At 37.9% G+C, this 15,746-nt stretch overlaps 1 protein-coding gene across 6 annotated transcripts in view; it reads left to right on the top strand.

Annotated features, from left to right (window-relative positions):
- HECTD4 (HECT domain E3 ubiquitin protein ligase 4) overlaps positions 1–15,746 on the top strand; it is a 188,896-nt gene that overhangs the window by 86,189 nt on the left and 86,961 nt on the right. For all 6 annotated transcript variants that reach the window (XR_014021088.1, XM_081286402.1, XM_081286401.1 and 3 more), the window contains exons 8-13: positions 360–552; positions 7,149–7,307; positions 9,856–9,969; positions 10,669–10,809; positions 13,670–13,902; positions 14,267–14,412. Coding sequence is in view for 5 of the 6 variants with exons in the window: in XM_081286402.1 (XP_081142528.1) it covers positions 360–552; positions 7,149–7,307; positions 9,856–9,969; positions 10,669–10,809; positions 13,670–13,902; positions 14,267–14,412 (986 nt within the window). In the remaining variant the exon portion in view is untranslated. The remainder of the gene's footprint in view (positions 1–359; positions 553–7,148; positions 7,308–9,855; positions 9,970–10,668; positions 10,810–13,669; positions 13,903–14,266; positions 14,413–15,746) is intronic.

The raw sequence follows: 15,746 nt of genomic DNA, 5'->3' as shown, positions 1-15,746 counted from the left end.
AAGGCTGATTTGTTTTCCTCTCATCTTACTTGTACCTGTCAGAGGCTCATGATTAGTGAGTGTTGCCTGTAGAATTGAGTAAAAGGAATTTTAATCAACAACTTTTCCTAGAATTTAAACTTGGCTCATTACATTTTGAATATAGGCCATGATGAAAAACGAGAGCACTCAGACTTAACATAGCCTTCCTTTTGTTGGCAGTAATTTCTGTGGAGGTCTTAAATTTTGAGGGGTAAGTGTACCCAGATGCAGATTTTGCATTGTTTTTAAGCAATGAGGTCATGATAATATCAAGTAATAATTTTTTAACTAAATGGAAACAGATATTATTTCAGGATCTTGTTTTCTTTAAATATCAGGTTGAAAATGGTGTATTTGTAGCCAACCCACTTCAGGAACGCACAATTCTAATGCGAAAAGAGGGTGAATCTGCCAAAAGCATTAATGAGATGCTTCTGAGTAGACTTTCTCGGTATAGAGCTTCCCCATCAGCGACCCTTGCAGCCCTGACTGGCTCCACCATCTCCAACACGCTGAAAGAGGATCAAGCAGGTAGGTGGCTCTGCCATTTCAGGCCTGTTTCTTGGGATGGTTCCAGTCAGCAACTTTTTATTGAGAACTTACTCTGTGCCATCCGAAGTGCTTTACTTTGCAGAGTTCATCTTATATGATCTTCTCCTCATTGTCCAGTTTCATTCCAGGTTAACTCCTGTTGTGGGTTGTGGACATGAATTCATATGAATCTGTAATAACTCAAACAGTCTAGCTTTACCTGTAAATATCTTACCATCATTACTGTTGGGATACATTAATTGATTTCATATTTAGTGTATGATTCATGAATGTGAAAGATGATATTTAGCATTATGTTCACTAAATTCAATCTTGAGCAGGCAAGAGATATACTGTCTACAATGGAGATTTTGTTATTTAGAATTTATCATTTAATATTTTAAGATAGATGATATATTTACAAAGTCTGAAGGTCAAAACGATGTGGTAACCTAACACCTATTAACATGTTAATAAGAATGTGTTTTATTAAAAACATCTTGGTGAAAATGTTAAACCCACATGCACAGAAGTCTTATTCCCACTGAGGTAATCTGTTCTGTGCTCTTCCCCTCTAGTTAACTATAGTTATCAAATTTTATTTGCATTTCCAGGGTTTCTTAATGCAAATGCAATTAAAGCCAAATTTATGTTTTCTTTTTTCACCTTTTTAAAAATAAAAGGTATCATATTATAAACGCTGTCTATTCCTTGAAGGCAGGAATTCCTAATTAGGATAAGCCTTTAATGGGTTCATAAACATGCTCTTCCAGTTTTAAATAACATTTCATATATGTCCATCATAACTTTCATCTGATTTTCAACACCCCCCCGAAAAAGTTAAGAACAATTATTCTAAGAAAGTTCACAGCTTATATATCAACTGCCTTGGTTTATGACAAATCATGAAGTGCAGTAAAAGATAAATTTAGAAAAAGATGCCATATATAGAAAAATGTATCTTAATATGAACTTATTGCAGTTTTATGCTTTAATCTTTTTAGCGTTTGAAACACTAGGAAATAAAAATATTTATGGTTCGTTCATTAAAGACTATTAAATAAATCCTTATTAGTTTTTATTAGAATTTAAGGCTATTATTGTATTGCCTCAGACCTTGCTTATACTAAACATAAGTGAGAAAGTATTAATAGTTGTAACTTGAATGAGTGTGTTATTTGAGTTCAGGAAATACTTTCATAGGGTAGTTCTTTTTCACCTATGTAAATATTTTCATGACAGGATGAATGAAGTGTTTTATTTTCCTCCACATTTTTTATTGGTACATTATAGTTATGCTTTATGGTGGGATTTGTTGTTACATATCAACACATGCACACAACATAACAATATAGTTTGGCCAATACCCTCCCTGGCACTTCCCCCTTCCTTCCCCTCTTCTCCTCATCCCCTTCCTCTATGCTGTTGGTCTGCCTTTGCTTTTCATGTAATCGTCCCCCACCTTTCTTTTCATTCTTCCTCTCTAGCTTCCACATATGAGAGAAAACACACTAACCTTGACCTTCTGAGTTTGGCTTATTTAATTTAACATAAGGTTCTCAAGTTCCACCCATTTTCCTGCAAATGCCAGAATTTTTTAAAATGACTGTATAAAACTCTATTGTGTATATGAACCACATTTTCTTTGTCCATTTATTTATTGTTGGACACTTACGCTGGTTCCATAGTTTGGCTACTGTGAACTATGCTGCTATATAAAATGGGTATGCATGTATCTCTGTATTTTGATGACTGTAATTCTTTAGGTTAAATACTGAGGAGCAGTATAGCTGGGTCATCTGGTAGTTTCATGCTTAGTCTTTTGAGAAACCTCCATACTGATATCTCACAGTGGTTGTATTAATTTACAATCCCACCAACAGTGTAAAAGTGTTCCTTTTTCTCTGTCCTCTCCAGCATTTATTATCATTTTTATTCTTTTTAAAATTGGTTCTTTTAATTATACATGATGGTAGAATACATTCTGATAAAATTATTCAAGCATGGAATATATCTTGTTCTGATTAGGATCCCATTCTTGTGGGTACACGATGGTAGGGAATTCACTTAGGTATTTTCATGTATGTACATAGGAAAATTATGTTAGATTCATTCTACTGTCTTTCCTATTCCCATCCTCCCTCCCTTCCTTCATTCCCCTTTGTCTAATCTACTGGACTTCTCCCCATTCCCTTTATTGTGGTTTAGTTTCCACCTATCAGTGAAAACATTTGACCTTTGGTTTTTGGGGATTGGCTTATTTCACTTAGCATGATAGTCTCCAGATCCATTTATAACATCTTGTTTGTATTCTTTTTTTTAAATATTTATTTTTTTTTTAGTTGTAGTTGGACACAATACCTTTATTTTATTTATTTATTTTTATGTGGTGCTGAGGGTTGAACCCAGGGTCTCACACATGCTAGGCGAGTGCTGAGCCACAACCCCAAACCATATTGTTTGTATTCTTGATGACTGCCATTCTGACTGGTGTGAAATGAAATCTCGGTATAGTTTAGATTTGCATTGCTCTAATTGCTAATGGTGTTGAACATTTTTTCATATATTTGTTGGCCATTTATATTTCCTATTTTGAGAAGTGTCAGTTCAATTTATTTGCTCATTTAGTAATTGAGTTCTTTGTTTTTTGTTTTTGTTTTTTTGGTGTTAAGTTTTTTGAGTTCTTTATATATATATATATATATACTAGATATTAATCCTCTGTCAGGAGAATAGCTAACAAAAATTTTCTCCCACTCTGTAGGTTCTCTCTTCACATTCCTAATTGTTTCCTTTGCTATGGAGTAGCTTTTTAATTTGATGCCAGCCTATTTATTAACTCGTGGCATTATTTTCTGAGCTTTAGGGTCCTATTGAGAAAGTCATTGAATAGGCTGAATTCTTGATCTTGGTTTGTCTGTTGGGAGAAAATCGAATCCTACCTAAACAATGGACATACTAAGGAATATCTGTTGGATAAGAAAATATGTGCAATATTAAGAAAAAAAGACCTCAGAAGGCAAAAGTATATTTAGAGTTCTGTTAAAACTGGTATCTGTATTCAAAACATGTGATCTCATGTACTCTTATTTATAGTCTTTGTATTCATTTAATCTGATATTGCTACATTAAAAATTTACCAGCTTAAATGGACTTTTGAAATTTTTTTCTTTTTTCTTTTTTTTTTTGGACTTTTGAAAATTAATTAAACATTCAGAGGATCTAGAAGTTTCATTCCATGACAAATTAATACCTATTACCAGGTTAATAAGAATGTTGATTAACAACTCTTAGTGAAAACAAAAAGAAAAAAAAAAAGAAAAGAAAAAAGAAGACATCTTTGTGAAAATGTTAAGCCCACAAAGTTGCTAAATCTCTAGTCATTGCTGTTTTGGGGTTTCTTTCTTTCTTTTTTAATATTGTTATTATTGTTGATGGACCTTTATTTTATTTATTCATTTACATGTGGTGCTGAGGAGATAACCCAGTGCCTCACCCGTGCTAGGCAAGTGCTCTACCACTGAGTCACAACCCCAGCCCAGGGGTTTCTTATTTATGAAAATTTATGCTAGGAATTTATGTCCTGAATTAACAATATATTTGGTGTGGGTTACAGTTTTTTTTTAAATGGTGCTTTTTAGAAGTACAAGAATTCAAATATCAGACAGATTAGGTTTCACTTTACTCATTTTTCTGATCTAAACTATCTGAAAATGATTTGACATCCATCTAAGCTATAAGTTCTGTTTTACAGCCTGATTGTTACCCAAGTCAAGTGCTCTGCTTCATTTTCTGTTGACATCATCAGTCTTTACTAGGCTAATATATGGACAATATATTAAATAATTAAATTAAATAAATTAAATTCACTCCAGGGCTGGGGGTGCAGCTTAGTGGTAGAGTGCTTGCCTAGCATGCACGAGACCCAGCACCACAAGAAAAACAAAACAACACATCTTTGGAAACGTCACTGTAGGAGAGGGAAAGGGTAATACTAGGGAATGATATTGGCCAAATTATATTTTTGAATATGTAACAATGGTATGTATTATGTATAATTATAATGTGCCAGTAAGAAATACAGAAAAAAAATTCACATCACATTTCAGCTGTGCCAATAAGGGAGATTGTAGTATGCTTTATATCTCTTGATTAGAAATAAGAATTATTTTATTAATGATTACTTATGCCACTGAACATGAATAAAGAAATATGTTTAATAGATTATCATAAATTATGTAAGTATTATTTTGTTATAGATGTTGTGAAAGCTTTTACTAGGTTGAAACTTTTGGTTGATTAAATATTTGAAATTATTTGTAATTAATATAATATCATGGGGCTGGGGATGTGGCTCAAGCGGTAGAGCGCTCGTCTGGCATGCGTGCGGCCCGGGTTCGATCCTCAGCACCACATACAAACAAAGATGTTGTGTCCGCCGAGAACTAAAAAATAAATATTAAAAAATTCTCTCTCTCTTAAAAAAAAAGTGATTAAAAAAAAAGATTAATATCCAGAATATATGACCAGGATATATAGCTCAGTGGCAGAGGCAGAGTGCTGACCTAGTATACAGGAGGCCCTGGGTTCAAGCCTCGGGAGAGGGAGACTAACATGTTAATATGCAATATAATATCACAAATATATCAAGAATTTGTTCTATGTAAAATGAAAAGAAAAAGAATATTTAGTAGAGTATTAGTTTCCTCAGGAGAACACAAGTAGGATTCTTATTTTGAGATTTAATCCATGTGAGGATTCATTCTTTTGAAAGGATTTTTAGAATCAGGAAGGAATTGAATATTGGGAACACCTTTAAGAAATGGTCATAACAGCTCTTAGATGGATGCCTAGACATCAGAACTTTTCCAACTGGAGCAAGATAGCTCTTCAAGCCTGTGCATATGAATTGTAGGCACATTTGCACCAAATTCATTGAAGAGCTGCTGAAAATTCTTATCAACACCTCTAACCAAAAGCCGCACCCAAGTTACACTACCAAACAAAAGTATGTTTTGGAAGTCAGCACTGAAGAGGCAAGAATCCAGATTTGGTTTCAGAGTCACAGAGCTAGGCACTGATTCCATATAATGCCAGAACTTAAGGAGGCTTTGGAATCAAGCCAAGGCCCTGGGTGAGATCACCTTTGGGAACAGATTCAGAGGTCAGACAGTGTTGTGCCACCTACAGCCCCTCAGCTGCACACCCTCATCAAGGCCTTCACGGACAATCCCTACCCTGGGATTCATTCCAGAGAACAGCTTGCTAAGGAAATCAGCCTTCCTGAGACCAGAGTCCAACTTGGTTTCAAAATAGACCTAGTGTGCATAGAAAAAGAGAACCTGATGAATCCTTCCAACAGCTTCAGGGACAAGGTCTCTGTCACAGATCAAGGTATAGAAGACACATAAAACGGCACCAACTTGAGCCCTTGTGATCCAGTCACTTCCCAAAAGCCCCACCTCTGAACACTACTGCAGGACCCAGCCTTCAACACAGAGCATTTGGGGAAACTTTCAGATCCAAACTATAATGGTAACATTGTTGCTGGTAACCAATTTCCTTCTCAAACTGAAAAGTACTTTGGCATTAGTGGAAGTAGGGCAGAATTAGTTCTGGTTCTACCTGATAGACACATTGCCAGTATGCTTCATCCTCTGCCCTCTCTCAGTTCCTGTTAACCATCTGTGTGGAGTTTAAAAGTGTTTAAGAGAAGACAGAAGCAAGGCTGATCCCCAAGAGCAAGGTAGGAATCTTGTATTCTGAAATATGTATGTGGAACAGTGTCTTATTCAGGACAGAAGCAGAACTTAACTCTGAACTCAGTTTGGCCAGATGTCCTGCCACCTGCATCAGTGACCTACTGAGAGTCAGCAGTCATCACCAAGGTGCAAGGAGATGCACTTGGAAATTACTACCGAGGAAGAATTGGATCCTTCTGGCTTATTCAACAGAAAAGTCCAGTGGCACCAGTTGGCCAGCAACTCAAGTTAGAACATGGTGAACATAGAGACAAATCCAGCATATTTGATATCATCACTCTGGTCCCTAAGGCTTTTAAGTCTTTCTGGGAGTGTCCCCTCCTGATGGGACTTTAAGCCAAGCCTTCTGGAGATGATAAAAGATTATAAACAGGACTTCAGGAGGCAGAGACAGGCACCAAAGGCCCCGCACAGTCCTTCTGATCCAGCCTGGCTTTGGAGTTCATCAGACCTTGAAACAAAGAAAATAAACTTAGTAATTAAATAATTTTTCAGTAATTACGATAAAAACTGATTCAGGCAAAAATTATTAACTGAAATTAATAATCTTAAAGTCAAAATTTGAAGAACAAGATGTACACCATCTGGAAGAATTTCCTCACTCATTTTTTTTGATAAATAAAAATTGAATATTAAAAAAAGAAGGAAATGGTTATACCATATAATAGGAGTCTTGGTCAGACTCTGAAGCAAGAAAATAATTATTTTTTTCATTAGTAAGTTTAGGTGTATCTTTGTTTGGGTTTGGGGCTCCTTCATTATATGCTAATCTGGTCTGATAATCAAATTAATCTGTCAGGTATTTTTACTCAGCATTTTCATTTTCTTCTCCAGCAAATACTAGCTGTGGGCTACCTCTGAAAATGCTCCGGAAGACACCCATTTATACCTGTGGCACATACCTGGTCATGCTGGTCCCACCTCCAGGGGGATCAGGCAGCTCAGCCACTCGTTCTCTTTTTGGTGGAACAAGTGGCTTGTCATCTTTAAAAAGTAAGTGAATTTCATTTATGACATGTTCCCTGATTTATCTCAAACTCTGAAATTTAAGACTTTCTTATTAATTAGTTTAAACTACTCTGTTAAACACTTTTTTTGCAATAACTCTCTGGTAACACAAAATAATAATTATCAATGTCATTATAAGTCAGGAGAAAAATTTAAATATCTAATGTTTAAGCTTATTATAAATATGTTTTTATTTACTTATTTATTTTTGGTGCTGGGGATTGAGCCTTGTGCATGCAGAGTGCCTGATGCCCCATACCTGCTTATGCTAGACATCTTTCATATGCTCATTGGCCATTTGAATATCTTCTTTTTAAAAAAAAATTTATTTTGGTACCTGGGATTGAAACCATGGGTGCTTGATTACTGAGTATAATCCCCAGCCCGTTTTAAAATAATTTATTTTGAGACAGGGTCTCGCTAAGTTGCTGAAGCTGGCTTTGAACTCGTGATCAGTTCCAGAGCCGCTGGGATTGCAGGTGTGCGCCACTGCTCCCAGCTATGTGTATCTTCTTTGGAGGAATATCTATTCAAATGCTTTGTCCATTTTTAAATTGGACTATTTGTTTTTCTGCTGGCCATTAATCCTATTAAACTTTTTTAGTCTCCTTAGCATGTTTTTTCATTCTATTGAAATTGGCCCCAGTTGATTAAAGCAGGTCTAAATGGTGCCATGTTTTTTCAGGAGGGTATAGTTGACACAGTGATTCTGTTTTAGTCCAACAAATCGGTAGATGCTTAAATTCCCTCTACCATGTTCCACACTGGTTATTGTGAGAGCTGCTCAGTACAAGGAAGAACTGGTGTTTGCCTTTAGGAGCTCCTAGTCTAGTCAGGAGAAATCGTAGAGATGTGTGAAACAACTAGAAGACGGTAGATGGTGCTGTCTCACTGCTCAAAGCATGGGGAGCAGATGTACATGCTGCAGAATCAAAGAAGGGATCATGGTGGAGTGGGACAGGAAGGAAAGACTCCCTGAGGTCTTGAGTGTCAAGCATGGAAAACAGGTATTATTCATAGAAGTGGTCAAGTGGAGGGAAAGCAAATATGCACAATGAAAAAGAGATTTGGGGGAAGATAATTTTGTTGGTGTGCAGGGTGGAATAGTAGAAAATAGAGAAGAAAGAGTATAGATTAGGGTATGACTCAAATCAGATGGATGAAGATCTAGATCACTAAGGTGATGGGAACAAGAAGAAGAAACACATTCAAGAGACACAGTGCCAGAATTTTATGTTCTAAAATAGGGAAGAAAACAGGATGTCACTACTAGTAACTAACACATAGGTTTCATGTTTTAAACTCATCTTCACAGTCAGTGTCAAGTAGTTACTTTTATTGTTATCTCCACTTTATAGATGAGGACCCTGAGAGGTTCAGTAACTTTCCCAGGGTCACCCAGAAGTGGTAGAGCTGGTATTCAAACCCAAAAACCTGAAGCCATTGCTTTCCAACACTCTTCCACCCTGTGTTAAGGGTAGAGGCTTAAGTGCCTGCTAGTGTCAAAATCTGACTTTGAAGGAGAGCAGTTGAGCCATTGTGTGTCTACCCGCCATTACTGAGCACCAACTTAAAAGTGAAGCTTCTTGTGAATGTTGCTGCCTTGTGAGGTTAATAATCATAACCACTTGTGCAGTTGCCCTTTTGATAATCCATGTTGAAAAAACTTTCATGAAGTAGTTACTATTTTAAAAACACTTTAAAAAACATTTCATTATAAATGTTTGTTTGTTTGTTTTTGTGGTTTTGGGGACTGAACCCAGGGCCTTCAGTAGGCTAGGCAGGTGCTCTACCACAGAGTAGCATCCCTAGCCTTTCAGATCTTATTTTGAGAAAGGCTACAAGTTGGCCTCAAACTTGTGGTCCTCTCCATCCTCCCCAGTACCCAGGACCATTACTGGGTGTGCACCATGCCCAAATGAATTTTAAATTTATGAAGATATTGTGGTGATAGTTTATTTTAGTGGTCTTGCATATTTTCTGCCTCCTCATTGTTATCACCAGTAGAAAACAACAAAAAAGGTGTGATTTTAATAAAAGTCTTTGTATTAGCATTTCATTGCCATGACATAGACAACTTTACGGAGGAAAGGTCTACTTTGATTCACCATTTCAGGGGCTCTAGTCCATGATTAAATGGTTCCATTGCTTTGGGTCTGAGTTGAGGTAGAACATCTTGGTGGAAGGGCATGGCAGAGGAAAGAACTCAGCTCATCTTAGCCAGGAAGCAGTCAGAAAGGGACTAGAGACAAGATAAAGTTCCCAAGGGTATACCCCCACTGACTTTCTTCCTCCCCGCTATACCCTACTATGTTCAGTTTCTACCACCTCCCAGTAGTTCATTCAGTCATCAGTGGATGAATCCACTGGTGTGGTCAGAAGCCCTCAGGATCCAGTCATTTCCTACAAGCTCCACCTGTGGGGCTAAGACTTCAACACATGGGTCTTTGGGGGACACTTCATCTGCAAACTCTTACAATCTTTGAAAAGTAGTCTTTAGGCTCATTAAATAGCTTACTGTTTGTTTCCAAAGTCCTAGCCTCCAGCTTGGTGTATAATATTTCGGATGGTCAGTTCACAAGTCGTGCGGATCTCATAGATGCTGCTGGAAGTTCACTGGGGCGTGGTGCTCTTGTACCAGGATTGGGTAAGAAATAAATGCACATGTTTCCTTAGAAAATGCAAAGGTTCTGCAATTTGGAAATATCTTGTCAATTCCTGTGGCATTCTAGTTTTTCTGAAAAGAATTTTAATACTACTCTTTAATTTGAGGAATTAATACAAGAAATTGCCATGTGTAAAATTCTCTGCATAAACTGCTATTGAAGATACTGTCTCTTAGGTTGTATGATGATGCCTACAACAAATTCTCAAAGTTTCTGCCATAAAAAAGTTCCTGTGAAGAATATGCTTAGTAGAGAACGAACGTGATGTAATATGTTGTATTGTTTTCTTTGTTTGGTTCCTAGGAAGCTCATGTCTAAGTTTTAGGCTTAATTACTAAGGCTTTTTGTTGTATGTATTGTTAGTTGGTCCTCTTTTTACCTAGGTTTTTAATGTAAGCCACTTAAACCCTTTTTGGAAGTAGGTCGCATGTAAATCAGTTGCTAAGAACTATATGCTTTGCAAGACTTATTCCTTCTCACATAGGAGTTAAGCAAAACTGAAAATTAAATCCTGGCCTCTTGCTGAGTCCCAGTCTAGCACTTTGCCAAGGAAATCTGTGAGAGCAGAGATGTGGTTGTCAGCATTAGAATCCTTACCCTTCCATCCTTTAGCAGTGCTTGTAAGAAACGTGTACAGGCAGCTGGCTATACAACAACTAAATAATGTCTGTACTCCACAGGCGCCTGTTATGATACAGTGAACAACATGCTGTGGACATGCTCAAATGATTACATTGATCAGTGGTGTAATCCTGGGAATCAAGCCTTCCATTATGTGTGCCAGAGGCTGGGAGTCAGCCACATCATCACTGAGCCTAAAGGTGAGGTGCACTCTTAGTCCTGCACTAAGATCCCACCCACAGACTGCAGCAGCACTTAAGTAGGTAGGGACATGGAGCACCGACAAATGCATCCCAGCCTCCCCTTGGAACTTAGGAACCCACAATCTTTTGTTATCTTGATTCTGAAAGGTTGGTTTATGCTTAAATAAGTATGTAAATAAATAGAGGTATTGAAGTAGTCCATAGACTTTTTCAAAGAGAAATCCATATGTCCCTCCATTGTCAGAACTTTAGTGTAAGAGTTTATTATTGTATTTGGCTTGGAATTATATGCTGTTATAATGCTTTACATTGATAACAACTTATTCATACCTAAACTTAGATTTACCAATGAAGGATCTTTGTTTCTTAAAATTCTTAATATTCACTTAAAATCTTGTGACTTTAAAGTCAGCTAGATTGGTGTGGAGGAATGAAGAGCTCAGCAGTTTCACTCCCCATAAAGCAATCCTAAAACAGACAAATTTGTTAAAAACAACCAGACTCTGGAAATTGGTCAAAGGCACACCAAATTGAGAAGTGGCTCCAGTCCTGTGGTGATCTTAGCTGGAACTGCTCCCATCCCGCATTCAAGTTTGTTCAGCACAGCAGTCCTGGGGGAAGGGGCAGACTGTGAAAAGCAGCAGTTTTGCTGCCAGAGGGGCTGACTTGATTTGGAGCAGAGCAGAGAAAATCTCACACCAGTAGTAGTAGTAGCTTTGGTGACACACAAAGAAGGCCAGTGGCTCAGCTTAAATTATGACCCTGGTTAGCACAAGCAGCAGATCAGCATGCTAGCTAGAAATTTAGTAGTGAGGTTTGGGGACACATCTACACAGAAGAGGGCTGGGAGAGGCCCAACTGTTCAGACGTCTCTGCTCAACATGAGCCTACATAGATATACAGAGATGTGAGATGTCCCAGCAGAAAGTAAAAACTGGATGGAGTGTAACAAGGCCTGAACTTTGATGCCTTCTTGCAAAATACATAGCTCCATTCAGGATGGAAGTGTTACTGGCTCAAGGCTCACAGTACTAATTGTTGGTTGACAATGAACTGGGATATCCCCTGGGAAGCTAGACTTAAAATTCAAAACAAGGGCTGAAGATGTAATCAGTGGTAGAGCACATACTGAGCATGCAGGAAGCCTTGGTTTCAATCCCTAGAACCTAAATAAATAAATAAATAAGATAATAAAAATAAATGAAAAAAAGAAAGAAGTCTTTCAAAAACGACTCGAGCAGAGAAATCAGTAAACATACACTGCAGGGAAATGCATATTGTACTTAGCACATGTAGTCGTTAAGCAGCCGTAATACATAATATGTCTGAAGAACTGAAGGGAACCATGTCTGAAAAGATTAAAATATGATACTATGACTGAACAAGCAGAAAACTTCAATAAAGAAATTATTTAGGACTGGAGATGTAGCTCCGTGGTGGAGCACTTGCCTAGCTTGGGGGTTAATTTCCAACATCAAAAACAAACAAACAAACAAAAACCAATCAAACAAAATCAAAAAGAAAAAAGAAGAAAATGGAAATTCTGGATTTAAAAAGTAAAGAGACATTCATTAGAGTAGCTCAGCAACAGATTTGAGTTGGTGGGAAAAATAATCAGAAAACTTGGAACAAAGAATGCATATCAGTTTGGGTTTGTCTGATGTTTTCTCATGATTAAACTGAGGTTGTGGATAGTGGGGAAGAATTACAACAGAGCTGATGTCCTTTTCAAGTTACATTATATTCCAGAATACATGTTAACTTGATTTATTACTAGTGATTTTTAAATTGATCACCTGGAGCTGGGGCTGTAGCTCAGTGGTAGAGCTCATGCCTAGCATGTGTGAAGCCTTGGGTTGTATCCCCAGCACTGCAAAAAATAAAATTGATCCTTTTGTTTAAGTAATGTCTACCAGCCTCTTCCACTGTGAAGTTACTGCTTTTCACTTTCCATATGCATTATTAGAAGCAAGTTTTTAAGTCCAGACCACCCTCAAGGGAAGAGGAACTAAGGTCCACCTCCTAGAAAGAATATTATCAGAGAATTTGTGGACAAGTATCCTAATCATTACCATAATTAATAAATATTTAAGGGCAGGGGTTGTGGCTCAGTGGCAGAGCGCCTGCCTTGCATATGTAGGGCATTGGGTTTGATCCTCAGTACCACATAAAAATGAATAAATAAAATAAAGGTATTGTGTCCATCTACAAAAAATTTTTTTTTTAAATTTTGAATTGTGTTTTATGGTATTCAAATTATATCTTCAGAAAGCTGTCCCCCCTCCCACCAAAAAACAAACAAACAAACAAACCAAAAAACCAACCAACCAGCCAAACAAAAAATAGCAAAAGAAGAGAGAGTCACCTATTTATTAGTGGCTCCCAAGTCTCTCGCCTACACTCCAGACTACGCATTCACCTTTACTTGGTCATCTAGTAAGCATTTCCATCTAAACATGTCAAAACAAACTCCCTATTTCTCTTTTTCTCAAAATCTGTACCTAGAAGTCTTTCATATATTGGTATATGGATTCCCATTCTCTCATATGCTCAGACTGAAATTTTATTTTTTCACTTATTTATAACTATGTTGTAAGGTAATGTATAAAAAGCATTTAGCTCATTGCCCAGCATAAAAAAACAGGCTCAGTGAATGGTAACTACTTCTGTTCTTAAAGAATTGAAATTCCCAAGTGTTTTCACCCCTGCACTCTGTGGTGGAACACTCTATTCTCCAGCAGCAGTGGAAGAGACAGGAGCCAAGTAGTCTTTCCTGATTGATGTACACGCATACTCTGTTCCTCAGGGGCCATCTATAGTACATCTTTCCTCACCGAGTCTCCATCTTCTCTTCTAGAAGAGGCTATAACCACAAATGAGGTTATAAACCAGTTACTGCACCACGTTGGTGCCATGTGCATACACCAGCTCAATCTCTTGGCCACCAACCCCAATCTTCCCATCACAAGTGTCTTGGGCAAGCAGCATCCAATTGAAGCCCACCATCTGAGCAGCATTTGTGACATCATGGAGAAGGCCATGGTTAATGGAGATACTTGTATCATACGCTGCATTCTCGTTGTCTTTCAGGTAAATAACACTGATGTGAGGTAAGAAAGTGGTAGAGAAAAAAACACAAACCTCAGCTTTAGCCAGCTAATTTCTACCAGAGTAAGAATTCAATAACATTCCTGTTTTGCATTTTGCCACTTTTTAGTCATATAATTAGAATCATATTCATTTCACTGTAATTAATAGAATATTGCTATATCTAGCTTATTGCAATTAATATATGTAAAATATTTACTATAATTATACCTTTAAACAAGAGATAGCAGTTAATAATCTACCCAGTTGTCTACTTATAAGAGTATCTAAATGTGATTTCTTCAGGAGAATAATTTTATCCCCAGTAGAATGAGCACTTTTAGACATACCCCTTCTGTTTCTGTAGGTGGTGTTTAAATTTTTCTTCAGCCCACAAACTGAAAGGAACCGAGACATCATTCGACGGTCAGGACTGCTTCTATGGCAGTTGTTGATGGCACCAAAAGATCAAATCTGTCCTGAAATTCAGAAGGAAGTCTGTCTTGCCATCAGGTAAACAGCAAATCCTTTTCTTAGTGCTCTCTGTAAAATTATCCTCCTGCAAGGCTTTGCATTCTTTCCTGCAAGCTGTTAGCAGCCCAGTCTTGGTGCATTGGGAATGATATATAGATAGGGATTTGAGCTAGTCCTTCTGGGCCAAAGGCAACTGTGCACCGACATTTCTTCATCCCACCTTTTGAACCTTAAAATGAAAACAAAATCCCTGTTAGTGGACAGTGTATTGCAATCAGACGTTCTCATTGGAAGTGTTGCAGTGTGGTTAGGAGTAGCTTTGGCAACCAGCAACCCTAGGTTCTAGTCTTTTCTCCACCCCTTACTCACTGAGACCTTGGTTTGAAGCTTCCATTTTCTCAGCTATTCAACGGGTTTAAAAATAGTACCCATTGTGGGGTCCAGTGGCACAGGCCTATAATCCCAGCAGCTCCCTAGGCTGAGGCAGGAGGATCGTGAGTTCAAAGCCAGCCTCAGCAAAGGTGAGTTGCTAAGCAACTCAGATCCTGTCTCTAAATAAAATACACAATAATCCTGGGGATGTGGCTCAGTGGCTAAGTGCCCCTAAATTCAATCCCTGGTACCCCCCTGCCCCCCCCCCCCCAAGTACCTACTAGCTAGATGAGTTGGTGTACCCCTGCAATCCCAGCAACTCAGGAGACTGAGGCAGGAGAATCACAAGTTCAAGGCCAGCTTTGGCAACCTTGACTCAAAGTGGACAAAACAAATAAAAACATCTGTTGTCTAGGTTTGTGAGGTTCTCATAAGAGAAGGCCTGATGTAAGTTATATCAACCATGTTGACCTTTATTAACCTGATTAAAATCTTGTGAATTTATTGACCATTTTCTATTGTCATTTAACCTTTTTTTTTTTTTTTTTTTAATTCGGTGAACTTTTTATCTAAGAGGGTAGCCTTAATGTCACCAAGTCTGGTTTAGTAACCAAGAGAGAACTGAGTGGTTGGTTTGAAAGAGTCATATGGTAGGGGTGAGCACAGAGGGCAAGGAATTCTTTTTCTTCCACAGTAGATTATACTTCAGATTGTTTTCTGTTGAGCATTAAGTCAGTATTTGAAATTTGGTGCCATATTGGGCACAGTGCCACATGCCTGTAATCCCTGCAGCTCAGGAGGCTAAGCCAAGAGGATCATCAGTTCAAGACCAGCCTAAGCAACTTGGCGAGGCCCTAAGCAACTTAGCAAGATCCTGGCTCAAAATAAAAAAAGGGCTGAGAATGTGACTCAGTGGTTAAGTGCCCCTTGGGATAAGTCCCCAGTACAAAAAAGAAAAGAAAAACATCTGGAGCCATGAGGAAGGTTGTAGAGGTGATGGG

Source organism: Spermophilus citellus (genome assembly GCF_964194105.1).
Source record: "Spermophilus citellus genome assembly, chromosome: 3".
NCBI lineage: Eukaryota > Metazoa > Chordata > Mammalia > Rodentia > Sciuridae > Spermophilus > Spermophilus citellus.
This window is presented reverse-complemented; position numbering and strand designations above follow the sequence as displayed.